The sequence below is a fragment of the Rattus norvegicus genome, chromosome 4 (genome assembly GCF_021556685.1).
Source record: "Rattus norvegicus strain SHRSP/BbbUtx chromosome 4, alternate assembly SHRSP_T2T, whole genome shotgun sequence".
Classification (NCBI taxonomy): Eukaryota; Metazoa; Chordata; class Mammalia; order Rodentia; family Muridae; genus Rattus; species Rattus norvegicus.
Window position 1 is genome coordinate 98,739,079 of NC_141537.1, and position 22,596 is coordinate 98,761,674.

At 37.8% G+C, this 22,596-nt stretch overlaps 1 gene segment (V, D, J or C); it reads left to right on the plus strand.

The window, feature by feature from the left end:
* Nucleotides 1-7,153: 7,153 nt before the first annotated feature.
* On the plus strand, nucleotides 7,154-22,153 carry LOC148006281 (immunoglobulin kappa variable 2-112-like). The segment is given in 2 exon segments: nucleotides 7,154-7,238; nucleotides 21,834-22,153. Coding segments are annotated over 2 exon segments (405 nt in total).
* Nucleotides 22,154-22,596: the final 443 nt, after the last annotated feature.

The following is a 22,596-nucleotide window of genomic DNA, read 5'->3' on the forward strand; positions in this document are numbered from 1 at the left end:
AAGGAATCAGATAAAGAACAGAAAGAGCTTGAAGGGGCTCAAGACCCCATATGAACAACAATGCCAAGCTTCCAGGGACTAAGCCACTACCTAAAGACTATACATGGACTGACCCTGGGCTCCAACCTCATAGGTAGCAATGAATAGCTTAGTAAGATCACCAGGGGAAGGGGAAGGCCTTGGTCCTGCTAAGACTGAACCCCCACTGAACGTGATTGTTGGGGGTAACGCGGCAATGGGGGAATGATGGGGAGAGGAACACCCATAAAGAAGGGGAGGGGGAGGGGTTAGGGGGATGTTGGCCTGGAAACCAGGAAAGGGAATAATACTCGAAATGTAAATAAGAAATACTCAAGTTAATAAGAAAAAAAATTCTCAAAGTAAAAAATAAAAACAACCATATTGTAGAATAAATGTTATCATGACTAGAAGATCCAGCAATAAAGACCATTTATTTACTTACCAACAGAATATGAATTAACTTTAAAAATTAAATTATACTGAGAAAATGAAGACACTGAAGAACATACCCTGTATGGTTTCATTCAAATGATATTTGAAAAGTGAAAATATACATAGGAGAGAAAGGAGATAAAAAAGATGAGATAGCATATAATATGAATAATAATATGTAAATGAAGTATATAGTTATTATATATTATGTTTGAATAAATAGTATATCAGTTATTAATCGATATATAAATAAGTATTTCAAAATAAAATATCACACACACACACACACACACACACACACACACACACACACTCACTCACACACACAAAGACTCTGCTGTCCTTAAGTAAGAGATACTCAGTGTAAATGGCCACAGACCAAAAGATTGACACTTCCAGGAGCCTGATAATGCACTCAGTAGTTAAAATTTCTTAGAGTGTATGGTAGCATGATTCTGTATTTGTGTTGTGGAATGTCAGGATACTGTTCTTTTATTTAGGCCTGCTAAAGACACAATCTTTTCCTTCTCAGAATAATTGAAGCAATTAGATTTGAGGCTATCTCTTCCGTTATAACATTATCAAGGACATGGGATTTTTTTTTCTTTTTCCCGCCTCCCATTGTTTTATTCAGCACTGGCTTCTGATATTCTCAACTTCACATGTAGCTACAAGCCTCTAGTGTCTTTCTTCCTTCCTTTTTTCTTTCTTTCTTTCTCTCTCTCTTTTTTTCTCTCTTTCTTTCTTTCTTTCTTTCTTTCTTTCTTTCTTTCTTTCCTTCCTTCCTTTCTTGATTCCTCTTCAGGTAATTGACACAAGATTGTGAAACTCAATCAAATGTTCCCAGCAATGATAACTCCATGATGTGGCTCAGGAATAAACAGGCACCTATCCCTGCATTACCAATGTCTCCTACAGAATTGATCCTTTCCCTTATTAAACTCACTTCATGCAACTTTCATGGATACCCCAAACTGAAATTTGTCCTCTTGGAAATTCATAGGATTCCACTGTATGTTTAGAACTTTGATACATTTTGTTTTACTTTTGTGAGCAGTGTAAGATTATCCCTAGATGTCACACTTGTGTGGCTATTCCAGAAAATGCAAAGGGGTTTGGTAGGAAGACATAATGGCTGTTGAATTTGTGCTCTGCCGATCGAACTGGAGTACACCTCCACATTCCTGTTTGTAAAGAACAATTGCTCACAATTACCTTTCCTGATTGTTGCTACCTGGCTGGGAATCCTTCTTGATGTCCAGAAAGAAAGAACAACAATATCAAATAGCCTTAGGATACAGAATTCCCAGTATCTAAACAACCAACCAAACATATGAAAAACATAAGAACTGTCAAACATTACAAAAATTCAATCAGGAAATACTCGACACTTTTGTCTGCAGTGCTACACTTTTTATCAGCTGCAGAATTATATCTATAGGGCAGTTCCACAAGTCCTAATCATATGCCTATGTAGAGTTTGAAAACCGAAAAAAAATTAATCATATGATTCCTTTCTACTTAACAAAAGGCATGCATTATTTTGGAGGACTTTGTCCTCCAAAATGCCCCAAAAAACTTAGGTCTATGCTTACTTCTGATAATATCAGTATTTGAGTAGACATGTTCAGAACAAACAAAGAAACAGTCAAACCAAACAAAAGTCCTTGGCCTTGAACACTGCAATTATGTGTGATGGGTTAAAATCTCCAAGTATCACCAGCCTTATGTAACTGACATGTTTTGTGTGTTTTTCTTAAAATTCTTTCCCGAACATGGAAATTGATTCCTCATGTTGTCCTGTGATCTATATTTTTGTACATTTAAAATAACATGACCATGTACAAGGATTTTTATATATTGGCAAAAATTTTTACTTTGTATATTTTTTCATTTATGGTACATAAATGAATTACAAGTCTGTTGGTGAAAAGATATGTCTCCTCTTTGGCTGACACAGAGAGTATGGGTTCAATGCATTTAGCGTTCATGGAAATCAAGTAAATCTGGACCCATATGTGGCATCAAGAAACACAGATACATAGATTATCTTTGTTCATCTGTGGGACAATCAAGTTACTTACAAAACACTCCATATTCCCTTTGAGAGCTGCATAAACCCACCCTTTTGGGGGAGGATGTTGTATTATTCAGAATTCTCTAAAGTCACAGAACTTACAGAATTTCTCTCTATATTGTGGGAATATATTGTGATGACTTACAGTCTGTAATCCAACTAACCCAATAATGGGCAGCTATGGATGGGAAATTCAAGAATCTAGTAGTTGTTCAGTCCCATGAGACTATGTGTTTCAGGTGTTTTTTTCTAGAAGCAGGTTCCAACAGATGTGCTGGCAAGAAAGTGCAAGCAGTTTAAAAAGAGTAAATCTTCCTTCTGACAAAGTCCTTATGCAGGCCTCCAGCAGAAGGCCCAAATTAAAGGTATGTATCACCACTCCTAGATCTGGGACTTTCTTTGCCCTAGGCTAACATTGAACTCAGAGATCTTGCCTCAGTCTCCTGGCATTATATATGTATACTACCTTGCTTGGACCTGCATTTTTAATGGCTAGTATGCCTTAAGATCCCCATGTCAAGATCCATGTAAGAAACTGTATCTTCCAGCCTCGAGATCTGGATTACAGGTGTGCCCTAAAATTCTGGATTGTAGTTCATTCCAGATATAGTCAACCATCAGGAATGCCATTACGTAAAACTTGTAATAAAAAAGAGACAAGGTAATGGTAAAGTGTTTTGTGTATACATTCTTTTAGAGTTATGTTTTAGTCTTTGGACCCTGATTAGAGACAGTTTACAGCCTAGACATGAGAGAGAATGGGTTTGGGAAAAACAGTCCTCCCAGACTCTCCACAGATGCTTTGGAGAAAGAGAAAAACTTTCAGAGCTCTCCTGGGAACAGAAGAAAGGCAGGAGACGTCCTGCCTCTCTGCTGGCTCCTATTGGAGAAAATGCTTATTTCTGGTTCTGAATTCAATAGATAAAATATCTGGGTCCCTTCAGTGGGACACCATCTAGTTTTTCCCCTCTATGTCTATTGTCTGTCCTTGGTGCACCAAGCTGTCCATGTCTGTCAGTTTATGTCTCTGGTTTCTGTTTCTCGTTGTTTAAATGTTTTATGTTTCATGTTCAAAAAAAAATGGTAAAAACTTTATCTGCCGGTCGTTCACACCTTGATTTGGTCTTAACTCATTTCTATAAAGGGAACAAATGAATAAAAAACAGTTTTAATCGGCCTTTGGAGCCCTGTACCTACAGCAAGGAGCCTAGGTCAGCTGGAGAAGCTGCCCGGGGGCAGAGCATCTACAGGAGCTGATCTTAAAGGCGCCAACAGCTAGCTCCTCAGCTTCTTGGTATGGGAGCTGATGGCTGTTTCTCTTAGAAAAATCCCTGACTTGTTATTAGATTTAGCAGGTGACAAGGTGCTTCTTTTAAAATCACAGCTAAAAAAACAAAAATGGTGCTTAGTCTAAATATTAAAGACATGTGTAACCACTTCAATTTTGTTTCTGACTGGTTTTAAATGTATAAATATGCTCTACATGCCTTGGTCATAGATTATTGGCCTTTAAGTTATTAGATATGGTTAAAAAATTATAACATCTATAACAAAAGGTTGACATAAACTGGTAATTTGGAAAGTGTCATTCTAGACAATATATGACATGAGCCAACCTAGAAAAACAGGTCTAAATTGAGATAATATTTTTATAGAACTCTTATCCTAAAAGCCAGGCACCCCCCAAATCACAAAATGTAAAATTATATTAGAAGTTTTTAAAAGATTTCATGATTCTTTTAATTTGATTTCTGATTCTGCTTATGTAGTTAACACTGTGCGCTCACTTGAAATTACAGGGCCAATCAGGTCGACTAATACTATATGTCAAATTCTTTTAGAATTACAAAAATTGATTTGGGCCAGAAAAAATAAGTTTTTCATGCAACATATTCGAGCTCATACTAATTTGCCTGGTCCCATGGCCAGTAATAACGCTCTGGTGGATGCTAGTACTCATAGAGAATTTATTTTTCATACAGTCCCAGTTGATCTCGCTAGAGAATTTCATCAAAAATTTCATGTTCCTGCCTTCAATCTTCAACAAAAATTTAAAATCTCTAGAGCTATAGCTCATGATGTAGTATTACGTTGCCAGAATTGTGTTCAGTTTCCCCACCCTCCTCAGGTGAGAATTAACCCTCGTGGTCTGATTCCACTGAAACTCTGACAGATGGATGTTACACACATATCTCAATTTAGAAATTTAAAATATACACATGTTTCTGTTGATACCTGTTCTGACATTATACATGCCACTCTGATGACTGGTAAAAAGGCTTGTAATGCCATTAGTCATTGCTTAGAGGCGTGGGCAGCCTGGGGAAAGCCTGATAGTCTCAAGACAGACAATGGACCTGTCTACACTACAAAGTCTTTTCAGACATTTTGTCAAACAATGCAGGTCAAACATACTACAGGATTGCCATCCAATCCCCAAGGCCAAGGAATTGTAGAAAGAACACATCATACTTTAAAAGAGCTCTTACAAAAACAAAAAGGGAGAATTGCCTACGGCAGAACACCAAGAGAACAGTTGTCTTTAGCTGTCTTTACTCTAAATTTTTTAATTTTGGATGCGCATGGCCGCTCTGCTGCAGATCGCCATGCTGCTACTAAACCTATGACTAATGCAGATGTAAAGTGGAAGGATGTCTTAACTGGTGAATGGTGTGGCCCAGATCCCGTAATTTCGAGATCTAGGGGAGCTGTTTGTGTTTTTCCACAGAATCAAGACAATCCAATCTGGGTGCCTGAACGTTTAACTCGCAAACTGCCTCCTGCTATTCGTGAAGATGAGACTACGGACACTACTACTACTACTACTACTACTACTACTACTACTACTACTACTACTACTACTGGAAATGATGATCCAGGTTGATTCACTCACGCTGTGGGCTATTGCCAGATCCTGGCCAGTACTTATGCCGCTTCATAGCAATTCTACTGTCTTGCCAACTTTTTTCTCCACATCCTGTTTACGTGATGTTCCTTGTATAGTGCCTAATGGAGAATTGCCCCAACGATATACTGCCACTAATCTTTCATTGTTACATACATTATGTTTCACTCTTAAGAATTCCTCCCAGCCTTGTATATGACTGCTAAGGACAACATTGGCTAATTGGTTAGATCCTGTGAGCAATAGTGCTATGGGCACTGGAACCATCCTGGCTGCTCTGAGTAAAATTACCCAAGGAGCCTCTTCAGGCAGTGGAGATATGTCAATCAATAATTCTGCTAAATTGAACATTACAACCTTGATTATGATGCATAATGGTAGTTTTCCATCACTCCCGGGGCAAGGCATCACACACTGATCAACTCTACCTGTCGTAGAGTTCTACCTACTTGCCCCCCATATCAAGCCTTTCCACCTAAATTTACTCCTTGTCAAAGCCCATTCCATAGATCTAAACAATTCCTACTGGGATTTGAGTTTTCCCCTCCTCTTGGCAATGTCCAATATGATGGGGAGAAAAATAAGACCGGCGAACGTAATTTTTGGCCCTGGTATCAATGGGTATTATCAAATGAGCAGGGAGCATACACATCTCTAACTCCTTTTGCTCGATTATTACGTGAAGAATTTACATTATATAATATTTCAGCCACTAGAACCAATAACAAAACAAGTTTAGTAGATGTTAAGATTAATAGCCTATTAACAAATGATACTGCCGTTGGTGCTTCAGTATGTGTTAGACCACCTTTCTTTATTCTGATAAGCACTAATGCAAGCGATAATGCTTTAAATTGCAATAACTCTGATGTAGTTTGTTATTTAGCTGAATGCTGGGATGGCGCCAATGATACCGCAGTGATAGTCAAGATTCCTTCCTTTGTGCCTATCCCTGTAGTAGCAAATCCAGATAATTTTCCCATACTTCATTTACTAAGAACAAAAAGAGATTTTGGTATTACGACAGCTATAATTTCAACCATTGTACTATCAGCCGCTACAACAACTACAGCCGTGATTGCTATGACTAATCAAATACAGATGGCTGAGACTATCAATCAGATTGTGGAAAGAACCACAGTGACATTGGAGATACAAGGAGAATTTAATGCCCACTTGGCATCTGGCTTTCTATTAGCTAACCAATGAATAGATTTGCTTCAGGAACAAATTGAGACATTATATCATATGACACAGCTGTCCTGTGTTTTCTCTCTTAGAGGCTTATGTGTTACTCCATTGCAAGCTAACCTCTCTCAATATTCTCAACAAACAAAGAAATCTTGAATTATTTAAAAGGAAACTGGTCCATGGAAGCGGAACAATTATCGAGACAATTGCTGATGCAGATTGCTGTCCTTAACAACACCAGAATGGAACCCATCACGTTTGGAGATTTCACCTCGTGGATTACCAATGCTTTCTCATTTTTCAAAGAATAGGCTGGCATGTTTGCCTGGGGGGCCATTGTCCTCTTGGAATGTGGAGTATGTCTATGGCTTTTTTGCTGTTTACAATGAGAGCATGCCAGACACAAAGCGATTGTTTACGAGGCTATGGCAGCCATTGAAAGGGGTGCTTCTCCCAGTGTATGGCTGGCCTCTCTGAAAGATTGAGAGTTCGCCCTAGATCGTATTTTGTCACTGTCATGTGAAACCATGAATCCAGAGACGGGCAACTTTCCTCAGGCTCGGAGCAACCTAAGACAGGAGCCCAGTGGCCATAGGGCTAATCCAGTGACAGGTAAGGCCGAGATTTTAGAGAGGAATGACCTAAGACAGGAGCAATGACATGTATTGACATGACACCCAGATCTAGACCAGTCATAGACAGAGGTGGCTACGCCCCGTTTGTACATTCGGGCTGGTCCTATACCCCTCTGCTCTGTTTCTCCCCTAATATTAAACACACACGTATAGCCCAGAACGGAGTGTTGTACATAAGTCATCTCTAGCCATTGGGCTACATTCCTAACTGCAAGAGTGGTTCGCCATGGCCGAGCTGGGCACTCTGTGAGGCATGTCTGATCTCTCTCAGACCACTACCTCCACCTAATGGATTCATTTTTAATAAAGCAAAAAAGAGGGAGATGTTGGGAGCAACTATTAATGGCACTGACATCTAGTGGTCGTTTGTGTTATTACCACCATTAAGCTGTGTCTTTAGCTTTCTTCTGGCATTTTTTACTAGGCCATAGTTGATAAGCATGTTAATAAGATGTCTTCACTCCACCAATCCCCAGAGGACAAGTTCACAGCCATCTGTCTGTTTTGTACTTAAGGTGAGTGCCTTTGTTCTCTGGGGTCCCCGTATCATCAATGAGTTGTTCCTGCAATAAAGGCTGTTAAAGAAGGATCCAACGGTGTCGCGTCTTCCTTGCTGGTTGAGGTGGGCGCTTCAATAAGCAGTCACAAAATAGGCCTCAATAGATACAGGACGATAGAAATAATCCTATGCATCCTATCGGATCACCACACACTAAGACTGGTCTTCAATAACAATAAAAAATGACAGAAAACCCACATATACATGGAAGTTGAACAATGCTCTACTCAATAACAACTTGGTCAAGAAAGAAATAAAGAACGTAATTAAAGACTTTTTAGAATTTAATGAAAATGAAGATAAAATATACCCAAACATATGGGACACAATGAAAGCAGTGCTAAGAGGAAAACACATAGCTCTGAGTGCCTACAAAAAGGAGAGAGCATATGTTAGGAGCTTGACAGCACACCAAAAAGCTCTAGAACAAAAAAGAAAAAAATAAACCCAAGAGGAGTAGAAGGCAAGAAATAATCAAATTCAAGGCTGAAATCAACCAAGTAGAAATAAAAAGGACTACAAAGAATCAACAGAACCAGGAGGTTCTTTCAACAATATAGATAAACCCTTAGCCAGACTAACGAGAGGACACAGAGAGTGTGTCCAAATTAACAAAATCAGAAATGAAAAGGGAGACATAACTACAGAATCAGAGGAAATTCAAAAATATCATCAGATCTTACTACAAAAGCCTATATTCAAGAAAACTGAAAAATCTGGAGGAAATGGACAATTTTCTAGACAGATACCAGGAAACAAAGTTAAATCAGGAACAAGTAAACCATCTAAACAACCCCATACCTCCTAAAGAAATAAAAGCAGTTATTAAAATTCTCCTAACCAAAAAGAGCCAGGACCAGATGGGTTTAGTGCAGAATTCTATGAGACCTTTGTAAAAGACCTCATACCAATACTGTTCAAACTATTCCACAAAATAGAAATAGATGAGCACTACTAAATTCCATCTATGAAGCCACAATAGCTTTTATACCAAATTATAATTAAGAAACTTTAAAAAAGAATTCATTCCCTTGAGACCTATATGTGGTCTGACCTTGGGTGTTTGTGGATACTGGATTTCTGCTAAGTGCAGAAGAGAAAGCCTTGCAGCTGTGCTACCAATAAATAGTTTCCAGTGATTTGCGTGCACTCACTGTACAGTCTTGAGCAAGTCTTCATATGGGCCTGATACTCTCTGTATAGCTGTCACTGCAATCAGGATTTTGCATGAAAATGAGGGCCCCTGCTCAGTTCATTTAGCTTTTGCTGCTCTGTTTTCCAGGTAAAAATGACCAAAATGTGTATTTCATTGATAGCCTGTGATTAATGTTGATTGATATTGGGGGACATTCTTTCTTACAATGTGGGTATTTATTTTTCCCCCAATTCTAGGTGCCTGATATGACATCCAAATAACCAAGTCTCTGTCTTCCATGTCTACATCTTTGGGAGACAGAGTCACCATGACGTTCCTGGCAAGTCAGGGCATTAGCAATTATGTAAAAAACTTTCCTCCAAAAACCAGGGAAAGCTCTTACAGTCTGGATCTACACTGCAACTTACTAGGCAAATGCGGTGCCATCAGCATTCAGTGTCATTGGGTATGGGACAGACTTTACTCTCACTATCAGCATCCTGGATCCTGAAGATATGGCAGTCTACTATTGCCTACAGTATGCTGAGTTTTCTCTCACAGTGGCACAAGTCCTAACATAAATCCTCATGGAAGCAGAAGTGAGATAAAGGGCTAGCTCCGTTGCTCTTTCTCATGAATCACCCACTGAAACACTTTCTCAGATGCTGCAGGATTGATTGCAAAGCTCATGGAGAGGCAGTTGTTTTGGTAGAAGAGGCTAGGCAGTCCTCTCTGTACCATAACAATCTTCCTTCCTTTTCATTGCTAGCAATACAGAATATTAGTATCTTATCTGCATTAGCAGAGGACACAGTCATTCCCTGTGGAATGTCTGATTTGTAGCACTAGTTGGGAATCATACTGAATAGGGAAAACTACAGTGGATGGTCCTAGCACAAATTCCTTAAGTAGCGAAGAAAAAATAGTCTCTCAATGTTAATACAAAAAAGGTAATAAAATACTAATGAAAGAAGCAGCCAATATGAAGGTTCCTGATTTTCTCATAAAGCCTAGTTCATGGAAGGAGTTTTGGTAGTATTAAGCAACAGCAGGGAAGGCAGGATCATTCTTCTTAAAATGTGGCCCCTTGTAGGTTTCCTTTATTATTTTGTGTAGCTCCACTCCCATGCACATATGGCTAACACTGACTGAAGGATTAACTTATCAAAAACCATGCCCAGCAGTTGAATAAGGCAAATGCAGATATCCATAGCCAAGCATTGCAATGAGGTCGGGACCCTGTGGAAGGAATTAGGGGAAGGACTGAAGGAACTGCACATCATGGCAACCTCACAGGAAGTAAAAAATGTCAACTATTCCGGACTCCCGGGAGCTCCCCTGGACTGAGCCCACAACCAAAGAACATACAAGGGCTAGTCTGAGGCCACCATTACTTAAAGCAGAGGGTTGCCTTGTGTGGCCTCAGTAGGAGAGGATGCACCTAATTCTGTAGAGACTTGATGCCACAGGGAAAGGTTTATCAGGGAGGTATACCCTCTCAGAGGTGAAGCGATGGAGTGATGGAGTAAGAAATTTATAAGTGTGGATCAGGAGGGGGCAACATGTGGCATGTAAATAAATAAAGTAATAAAATAATTAATTTTTAAAACAAAGAAAAAGGAAAATAAAAGAATGATGTAATATTTGGAGACGGCATGGTCCATTTTATAAGAAGAGAGTTGAAGTGAAGAAACTGTGGAGCAGGTACAACCATATTTTCTTTTATCTACATGAGATTCTCAAAGATAAAAAAAGAAAGATTTGTACATTTAGTGTGCAATAATACTGTGATACCTTGTTTTCTTCTATCATTCATATTTACATTTAATCTTTTCTTACTATCTCTTTTTGATTTGATCTTACGGCTTTTATTCCTTTCTTTCTCACTCCAAACACTTTATTATACTCACTTTATTAGCTTTCTTTTAATATTTACATTATAGCTTATTCCACGTAATTTTTAACATTTTGGATTTTTTGTTATGAGCTGTGTACGTGCTTAATTTTGTTAGTTTAATTGTATTCATAATTCTAGCCTTCAGGCCTCATTGCTTTTGTTACCATTATGGTGACCTGTTTCCTATTTGCTGAGTGGTACAGCGATTGTATCCTAAAGAATATGCATCCACTAAAAGAAATAGAATTTCTATCCCAATAGATTCATAAGTCATAATTATTAAGATGTAAGAAACATGAAAAATAAAGAGAATTTGACTTCTCTTGCATTCATGACTTTCAATGACTAAAAATCAAAGATAATTAAATAATTAATACTTAATTTTAAGTTACTCTGTATGACACTGACACTGAAGCTAAGTATTAAAAGTGATAAAAAGCAAGCTGGAGTGATTGTTCAGTGGTTAAGAACATAGGTTGTCCTTTTAGAGGATCCAGACTCATCCAGAAGCATCATGATGACTCACAAATAACAAATTCCAGTCATAGGGGATCCAGAATTCTCTTTGAACTCCTTAGTTTTGAAATAGATGCAGGGTATGTATGCAACATACAGGCAAAATACTCATACCCATATAATATTATATATTCAATAATCAATAAACTTTAAAAACCTTATAAGAAATGATAAAGGTCTCAAGAGGAATTCAAGCAGGAAAGAAAGTCCATGTAGGAGCTGTATAAGACAGACAGAAACATAAGTACAATTTTTGAGAACAATCAGACAAATGTAGCAATTACACAGAATTAGATAGAGACACAGACTCAAAGGGTAAACATAGAAAATGATCCACCAAGCAAAGTGAAACTAAAACCAAGTATGAATAGTTATGCTCATAACAAAAAGAAATAAAATAAATTCTAATGAAGATGCAGGACAAAATGAAACCTGTACAAAAGGTTGTTGAGAATGTCAAAAATTATCTCCAGGGAAATAACAATCACATTGCTTGGGAGTTTATCCCCCATAATACAGCTAGCCATGCATGGTCGTTCATATTAAATCTAAATAAGCATTTAGCAGAGATACTGGCACACATATATTGATTTTGACCTGCTTCCCAATAATCAGACCAAAGTATTAGGTGAGTTGTCTAACATATTTACATAGATTAAACAAGCCAAATAAATAACATGTGGTATGTGTACACAATAGCTGCTTCTGATGTAAGGAGAAAAACACACAAACATATATATATATATATATATATATATATATATGTACATATATATATATATATATATACATATATATATATATATATATATATATGAAAAAATAAATGGAAATGATCTATAAAGGCAGAGTAAGGGAGTATCAGAAGAGGTATGCTAAATATTTTCTTTAATGTGTGAAAACAAGATTATATATTCATCAAATGGAAAAAAAAGTAAGTGAAATGAAAGAGAGAATAAGGAAGCTAATTATTGCCACACACCTAGGTAATCGCAAGTCTTTATCCTCCTTTCTTCACCTCAGCCTGAATAACAACTGGGGTGTTGATATGTATCACAGTGCATCATTTTACTCTTCAAAGAGCATCGTTAAACTTTCTTTGAAGAAACACAACTTTTAAAAAGGAGAATAATAAAGGATTTCAGCTTCTATGAAGAAAGTGACATATTTAAAGAAATTCTACATAGGGCCTGGGAAGACATGGTAAAAACCTGTCCAGAGTGTCATAGGCAACACTCTAAACAGTAATAATCATCTGTGAGCATAAGTTAAAAAGAAAGGACCACAAAGACTGCAGTTATGCCAGATCTTTGCTATGAGCATAACTTATTCAGATGAAGCTAGTTGGGTCTGAGACTGGACAGTTGGGTAGGTGTCACTTTGAACATTGCATTCTGCTGTAAGTTATCTGTCTGGATCTTGCTCACTAAACATAGCTTACCCAAAGCACACATTTGTTATGGTTCTTGAAGTGTTGTTCTTTCCTAATGATTCCAGATAAAGAGATAAGATCAAGGATCTGAGTGAGGGTCACTTATCTTTGAAGACAGTAGGTCAGCCTTCTAAATTTGTAATAAATTCTTATGTCAGTCTGATTTAACATGTATTAAAGAAATTTGCTAGATACGTTATAAAAAAAGTAAAGAAATGGAAGCACACACATAAATTTCCTTGTCAATCTGGTCCTTCTTGGTGTGTTAGTTGGAAAACTCGTGGCTAATTTCTATGACAACAATACATTCCACCACGTCTTATGAAAGGGCTTGTCTACAGAGTAACTGAGGCTGGGTTGCCTTTTTGAAAGAGAGGAACAAATATCTCCGTTGCTTAGAATGTGTTGCCTGTGCTTTGAATGGTTCTTCAGTCCCTCACTGTTAGTGGAACCCATATTAACATCCAGACTAGAACACTGAGGAAGATCTGCCACAGTACAACCAGGAGGATACTCACTTATTTACACTACCAGGTGAGGGGAAATTTTGACTCTTTTGCATGTCTCTGTGAACTCAATGTTGAAATGGAAACCCAATGGAAATTTGAGTCTGCAAGCAGAGTTCCTATCACTATAAAATCAATGATCCAGTTGTGTTGAACCATAGGTTTTATCTAGATCATACCAGTGTGTTTTATGTATTCTTCCCACTTTTCTTTCTTCCTGGTGGGGAAAGAACCACTGTCCTGTGTAGAGTGGATCAGAGCGTTAGTATCTACTTGGCATAGTATTAAAAAAAACACTTGGGTGTTCTCCTAGTTTTCTCATTAAAGATGCAACCACAAGGGTCATAGGCATTCCAGGCTGCTTCAGTGTCTGTTGTTCTGTGGAAAAATTCATGATCATAATCAGTAGCCTGGACCCAGGTGATGCTAACTTCATCATTGTTGGCAGTATGTAGAGGATAGCTCACAGTGATCCAGCATGTATCAAATCCTTCACCTATACATTGTTGCTTATTCTAAAAGTTGCTTCCTTTCTGCACAACAGATGCTCTAACCATTGTTAGCTCTACTTATCTTCTTGGCTACTTTGTTTCTTAAGGGGAACATGCTGGAACATTTACTATGTCATTCCTGAATGCCTTAATCACACATATTTGCTTGAATACCTTTGAAGGTATTCATACCATGATAATAGACCACCCTTAACATCCCTGACATTTATAAGAAAAGAAGCTGAAAAATATCATGATTCAGAGGTGAAAAAATCATGTATGCAAATATGCAAATCAATTTACAATTAATTTATTAGAGTTCCCTAGGGATTTTAAAGTTATTAGAATCAAAGTTAAAAACTATTATTGATCTTATACAACTACAATGAGTGCATACCAAGTGTGTTTTTCTGTGATTGAGTTACCTCACTCAGGATGATATTTATTAGGACAAATTAAAACCAATGTTGCATAAGTTATATAAAATGACAAACGCATAACCCAAAATAGAGAGAAAAGTAAATACTAATGATAAATTAAGAATTAATCATTCCTGTAGTCTCTGCAGTATCCCACTTGTCCACAAATCTTGTATGTAGGATACGTTTTGATATGAAAGTTTTGTGGGAAAGAACACAAATTATATGTACTCCCTGATGAGTGGATATTAGTCAAAAGCTCAGGTTAATCAAGATACAATTTACAGATCACATGAAACTCAAGAAGAAGAAAGACAAAAGTGTGGATGCTTCAGTACTTCTTAGAAGGAGGAGCAAAATACAGGAAAAAATATGGATACAAAGAGTGACAGAGACTAAATGAAAGGCCATCAGTAGACTGTCACAAATGGGGAAAATACCATGTGCAGTCTCTTAACTCAGTCACTAATGGGAATGGCAAGAGGTGCATGTGGACAGGAGCCCAACATAACTGGCTCCTGAGTTACTCTACTGAAATCTGACAAATACAGACACATACTCACAGCCAACAATAGAACTGAGAATGGTGTCTCCAATGCAGTCATTATAGAAAGGACTGAGATAATTGAGGGGATTTGCAACTCCATAGGAACAATAATATCAAATACCCAGACTCCTCAGAGCTCCCAGAGACTAACCACAAAACAAGGGTACCCATGTATCCACCCATGTTTCCAGCTGCATATGTACCTCTTGATAGGCCTTGTTGAGGATCTCTCTGAAGAGAGGCCCTTGTTCCTATGCATGATTGATACCCCAGTGTAGGGGAATGCCAGGGCAGTCAGGGAGAAGGGAGTAGGTATGTGGGTGGGGTAGCACCTTTGTGAAGGAATGGAGTGAGGGGACATGATGGGTTTTCTAGAGGGAAATCCTGGAAGTATAACATTTGAAATGTAAATAAAGAAAATATCCAATAAAAGAAAAGAAAAAAATTAAAGAAAAGGAAAAAGAAAATGTGGCACATTTTCACAATGGGGTATTACTCAGCTATTAAAAACAATGACTTCAGGAAATTCTGAGGCAAATGGATGGAAGTAGAAATTATCATCCTGAGTGAGGTAACCCAATAACACAAGAACACAATTGGTATATACTCATTGATTAGAGGATATTAGCCCAAAATCTCAGAATACCCAAGATACAATTAAAAGACCACATGAAGCTCAAGAAGACCAAACTGTGGATGTTCAGTCCTTCTTAGAAGGGATATTTAGGTCTTCTTCTTAGGAGCAAATATGGGAGACAAAATGTGAAGCATTAGACTGAAAATAGGCCATATACAGAATGCCCCACATGGGGATCCATTTAATATACAGACACTAAACATGGACACTATTGCAGATGCCAAGAAGTACATGCTGACAGGAGACTGATATAGCTGTCTCCTGAGAGACTCTGCCAGTGTCTGACCAATACGAGGCAGATGTGCCAAGCCAACCATTGGACTAAGAATAGGGTCCCCAACGGAGGAGTTAGAGAAAGAACTGAAGGAGCTGAAAGTGTATGCAACCCTATATGAAGAACAAAAATATCAACCAACCAGAAACGCCAGAACTCCCAGTGACTAAATCGCCAACCAAAGCATACATGAGGACATCAATGGTCCTTTGAGTGCTTGGTACCACATTATAAGAGAATGCCAGAGCAGGCAGGCAGGAGGAAGTAGGTAGATGGATGGGGGATCACACTAATAGAAGCAGGAAAGGGAGGATGGGATAGGGGTTTTCCAGAGGGAAACCAGGAAAGTATGAAATGTAAATAAAGAAAATATTCTGTAAAAGAAAAAAAATCAAGGCACCTGACCATTAAAAAAGTTTTGTGGGTGCATTGCAGTCTTTGTAGATACACTGGTTTCCTGCCTGTCTACAGGAGGTGTCTCTCCATGTTCCATATGGACAATATATGTAGCCATAACTAATATCATCCCATTGCTTCTTGGGTGCCTCCCTTATTCCAGGTATATGACTAATCCTACTTCCTCACCAGCATCAGATTTTCATTCATTTTCATGGCCATCTAGCCATTTTTCCTGGTTTACCTCACACTTGAACCTGAATAACCCATTCCCCTCTCTCTCATTTCCCTCCTTCCTTCTGCCTCTTCTTACTACTTTATTCCACTTTCTAAGTGACATTAGATCTTCTTAGCTTGGGCCTTCTTTCTTGTTTGGCTTTTTTAGGTCTGAGGAGTGTAACATGGCACCTGTATTTTATGGCTAATATCCGCCTAAATGTAAGAACCTACCATGCCTGGTTCACCTCACTTTAAATGATATTCTCCACCCCTGTCCATTAGCCTTCAAAATTCATGATGCCTTTTTTTCTAATTTTAATTTTTTTCACTTTACATCCTCCCACTCTCATCCCATCTGCTGGTCACCTGTGCCACAAACCTTCTCCTATCCTCCCTTCTCCATTGAGCGATTGGGGTCCTCACTACCTATCATACCCCCAACCTGGCATTTCAAGTTTCAGTAAAGCTAGGTGCTTACTCTCCTACTGAGGTCAGAAACGGCAGCCCAGATAGTAGAACACATCCCACGTATAGGCAACATCTTTTGGAATAGCCCCAGTTCTAGTTGATCAGGACCACATGAAAGTCAAGCTGCACATCTGCTATATATGAGTGGGGAGGCATAGTTTCAAACCATGTATGTTCTTTGGTTAGTCGGTCAGACTCTGACAGCCACAAGGATCCAGTACAGTTGATTTTGTTGGTCTTCCTGTAGAGTTTCTATCCTTTTTGGGGCATGAAATCCTTTGTCCTATTTTTCATAAGTGTCCCAAGCTTCATCCACTGTTTGGCTGTGGTGTCTATATTTATCTGAATCAGGTTCTGGGTAGAGCCTTTAGAGGAATATCATTAGTAGAGTTAGGGGATTAGGGCTTTGCCTCTCAGAGGCAAAGAGGAAAGGGGATGGAGTACATAACACTGAGAGGGAAGACTGGGAAGGGCAGCAACATTTGGAATGTAAATAAGAATAAGAATAAAAGTAAGAATAATAGTCTTTAATTTTGACCATTAATTATTTTTGGGCAGTTTGCTTTATGTACTAAGGAAACCTCAGCTAATTTTTAGCCACACTATCCTCAGTATATGTCTTTGGAGCTCATGATGCTTATAATGTCTAGAGACCAGAGAGAGCTCTCCAGTATCTCTTCATCTGGGTCAAGTTTCTGTTTTCTCAGCTTCTCGGGAAAGTCTTGTCAGAGTGACCTTCACAGGAAATATGACTCTTTATCTAACAGTCCATATGCCATCATCCTACAGTGTGGTACAAAATATTTTAACTCAGCAGAAATACCCAATCCTATCTATCCCAGATAACTTAATACAGCACATGCAGAGAACTGCATAGACACTTCTCAATCCTACAATGTTTATGTTTGAACATTAACCGGTAATTTTCTGAAAAATGATTTGTTTTTGCCTTGAATTTGTGTTTGTCATCTATCAAAAGTCATGAAGATAAGAAAATGTTTATTCACAACTGAGGTTGTCTGCTAGGTTCCAAGGATAATACTAACACTTCTATCTTAAAACTGACCAATATTCTATACAATGAATAAGGATAATATTTCTAGTTTTGGCAGTGTTAGCACATATTAATGTAAAATTCATGAGCACCTCTAACAGTATACCAAGGCTTAGAAACTTATTTCTCAGAGCGGAGAGCTACTCGTTTGTGTTTTATAAAGTTGGCATAGTTTTGTTCTAGAATCACAACAGTTGGTATTAGGATTCTTGTTAAGAAATTTCACATAATCTAGACCTGATCAAGATTTTAACTTTACATAGTGAATATACTCTGGTTTTGTTTATATCTCAAGAGAAATGTCTTGTATATAGAACTTAAACCTGTTAAATATCATTTACTGGGTTAGGATGAATCAATTGTACCTTACAGTTAATGTAATTCATCAGTAAACATTACGTGCTAGGTATTGGTGGCTACTCATCATTCTGATAAATTCTCTGTAGTCAGATATGCAAGCTACAATTTTCTTTTATTTTAAGTCTATACGAAATAAACAGACATCTGAAATTCTTCTTCTATGGGAAAGGTGCATGGGTTTACATTTTTATATCAACCTCAAGAGGATATAAATATAAAAAAATATAAACCTTTTTAGGTTTTTAGTTCATCAATTATAAATAACCTATTATTATCATGGTTCATGGTGGTATTTTTTATCGAATTCTTGGCTATCCAAAGATTTATCCGAATACAAAACTAAATAGCATGGAATTCTACAGAACTTTGCTTTCAGATGTGTAATGCTTTCACATAACAAATAATATCAGGTGCTGTTCTTTCAAAGTGTGGCAACTTTATCAATGAACGGCATAAGATTGTTCACAGTGCTCAATCTGGTATCTAAAGAAGCATTCACCTTCTCTATAACCTTCAACATTACATCATGTGACTAATAAAGAAAGACAAAAGAAACTAAGAGAAGTGACCGTGAATGTGATCTCCTCCCTTCACAATGTATTAAAAATCAAAAAAAGAACTCACGATCATTTACATTAGATGGCAGAATAATTCCACAATGCAATAATACTCCTTTTTTTATAATAAAAATTTCATGTATAATATATATTATACATTATATGTATAATTCACTTAGTTTAATGAATTTTAATTGATCTCTTTATATTAATCACTATGTACCATAAAACAGGTGTACGAAAGTAAATAAGTAAATAATCGATCAGTAATATTATTATAGACATTTGTCCCAGCTTTTGGAGGAGTAGATTTCATACTGGTGTCTCAAGTAATGGCCAACTCTTGGCTAATCTATTTTTGCATTTTTATCAGTCCAAAGTTGTAGGCAACCAGTTCTTTCTAAATGGCAATATAATACATTATAATATTTTCCTTCTTATTTGAGAGAAATATTTAAACTCTTTTGAACCTTTGATTTTCTTCCTCTTAGCTATATAATTGATCAACTATTCTTTGTCTATTAACCTACCATTCTAGTGATCAATACTTTAGCTGACTTGATGTTATGGGTACTATAGATGACCTGGTATCACCTAGAGTAATTTTAGGGTGTTCAATTTACTTTAATACACCCCACTTGCACCCTCATTGGTCCCAAGAAAGTATCTCTTCTAAACAGCAGTTCATGATTGACTGGCATTGTCTGTACAGCAATCCTTGGTCTCTCAGGCTTTTCAACTGTAGGAGATGCTTTTGCAGCCGCATAATCCCCAGGAATTACACAGAGGCGGCCCTGCCATTCCTGCTGCAAACTTTAAATTTCTCAAAATCTATTTTTATTGATGGATCTTAAATTTTTAACTTATTTTGAAGCCTGCACCAACAGAAGTGGAAAGGAAGGATATGGGGAAAGTCGACCTGTCTAGAAATGTTCCTGTCTGAGTTGTCTGGAAGTCAGAAATTAAGTTCATAGTTTATCAGGCAGTAGCAGCTTAATCCACTTGCACACACCTCATGAATACAACATCAGTCCAGTTTGGTAAAGTCACATCCCCAAAGTGGTGACAGGACTTATTTGAGTCATCCAGGCTTTACTGTGGTTTGAGTCAGCAGGAGAAGAATACAACAGGAACAGCAGGAGACATTCTCTGCTGAGCTCTTACAGGGAAGCAAAATTCAGAGAAGATGTGAGACCTACAAGCATTTTACACCCAGTTGTACCAGTAAGCCAAGGTCTGTGTCCATCACTCTGTGGAGTCAAATTTATACCCTCCCAACACAAGGAATCCTCTCTGTGCATTGCCTCAACACAAGTCTTGCTTCAGCATGTGTCTTGCCTCAGCCTGTTTATCTAATCAGTGCAACTCCATGGAAGTGGCACAAAACTGCAGTACAGCACCATAATTATTTTTGGGCATCTCGCTCTATGGTGTCTGGGCAATTGCAGCTCAACTATGCAATGTAAGGTGGACCAATCCATGTATGTCCTTAGCAAAGAATCCTTCACTAGGAGTCCTTTCATGTGCTTGCTTTAGGGGAGCATCCTCACTAATGTGTCTACTTTAGCAAAACATCCCTTAAGTCTGTCTTAGCCTTGCACACCTGTTTCCACTTTAATGAAACTGAACATTCCTACTCATTTGCCCTAGCAAAAACACCATCCAAATGACTTTCCAAAGGACCCTTAAATTTCCACTTAAGTACAGTCTTGCTAATGTAATGCACAGGAACCACTATTAAATTGGGCAATTAGCTGTGTATGTTCCAACTACATACTAAGCAAGAAAGTGAAGTACCAAAGGGATACCAACCATGAAAGAACTAGATTCTGTATAAGGAGAAAAAAATTAAGGAGGAAAAAACAGTACTTAAAACCAAACAGATTAAGTATCTGTAGTATATTGTATCTCATTACCCATAGGACATTCTTTAAAACAATATTTACTTCTTTATTGTATACATTTTTGCATATGTGCATATGCCTGCTTTGGTCGAAAGATTATCAGAAAATAAACTATGGTAACTTACCTTGTGAGACCTGGGTATTAAACTGAGGAGGCAAGTATGTTAGCCACTTAGGAAAACTCAATTGCTGCATTGTAATTCTAAATACTTTGGTTATATGGAAAACACATTGAGGATATGCAATCAAATTTTATTAGTACTGGATTGTGAGCTGCTTCAAGAAATTTTCATGTTTATATTTTTAGGAAAAAATATCTCCCACTTTACTTAGAAAAGACCATTAATTTTATTTCTTTTTCTTTTTGTTTTGCTTGTCATAGGATATAATTATTTAATTCTTATTCAAATAATGGCTTTAGGATGCAAACCTCTATGAAACTTCAGTCTAGATCAACTAGGAAAGCCTTCGCCTTGTAGATGGTGTAGGACTGGAATTGATTTATGTCCAGTCAATATCAGTCTATCTACCCTGTACCATAGATAATAGGAATTAAATCTGTTCCTTTAAAAAAGAGGAGTCACTTTATGTTACTGCACATATAAGAACCCCTTGTTATATTTTATATTATTTCTTACCCTTGGTACTGTTCACCCAGCTGTACTAACCAATGGATTTGCATACTGCTCCCTTGAGTAAAACTCTTTTCGCAAGTCCAAGATAAAAGCTAGCCCCTCTTTCTGCCTTGAATATTCAGGACTCTTCATATCAAGTTCTCAGAATGAGGTGCTCTCTTCAGTTCCTGGGGTTGCTTGTGCTCTGGATTCCTGGTTAGTAAAGAATTACATAAAGAAAATGTGTGGGGTGGGGATTTCTGGGCCCTCCTAATCCAGATACAGATGGAGGTGCTGTTCATATTTTAAATCACTGTTTTGTTTTGTTTTTTTTTTTTTTTATGGCCAGGCATGTTTTTCTAAGGTTTCCTAGGTAAACCTAAGCATTTGTGGCTACCCATACACAAGTTGATGGTCTAGATGATTCGTAGAGAGGTTATAAGCTCTCTTCACATAAGTATTTTATGTTGAGCATTTTTGAAATATGAATGAATGTCATGAATGCAATAAGTAGGAAATAAAGGAAAGAAAAATTCATTTGAAAATAGCATTATGGTTGTCCCTACCTTTCATTTCTCTCATTTTAGGGCTCAATGGGGATATTGTGATGACCCAGGGTGCACTCCCCAATCCTGTCCCTTCTGGAGAGTCAGCTTCCATCACCTGCAGGTCTAGTAAGAGTCTGGTATACAAAGACGGCAAGACATACTTGAATTGGTTTCTGCAGAGGCCAGGACAGTCTCCTCAGCTCCTGACCTATTGGACGTCTACCCGTGCATCAGGAGTCTCAGAGAGGTTCAGTGGCAGTGGGTCAGGAACATATTTCACACTGAAAATCAGTAGAGTGAGGGCTGAGGATGCGGGTGTGTATTACTGTCAGCAAGTTCGAGAGTATCCTCCACAGTGATACAGCCCTGAACAAAAACCACCCAGATGGAAATGCCCAGCTGTCACATGTATTGCTTGTACTGAGAACATCAGATGAAAATATTACATTTAGATAGAAGGAGGAGGAAGTGGGAGTGATTGAAGATCAGGAGAATGAGAGGGAGTAGATGACCTGAAGAACTTAGAATTATTTATAGCTGAGACCTTAGTGGAGTGTTAATTCAGGTGGTGTTCTCCTTGGCAGGTTCTATCTGTGTACTCTTCTATTTTTTGGTACATTTTAAGTAAAAGGTGAAGAAGAAAATGGAATAAAAATGAGACACTGAACGGTAAGACCATTTTCACTCTCTGGACATTGTAAACATGAATAGATAATTCTCATCACAAATGATGGTCACATAGTAGAGTTTGATGCTGATGTATGTCACCCAAAGCCATTTTTAATTTCTATTTCTCCTTTGC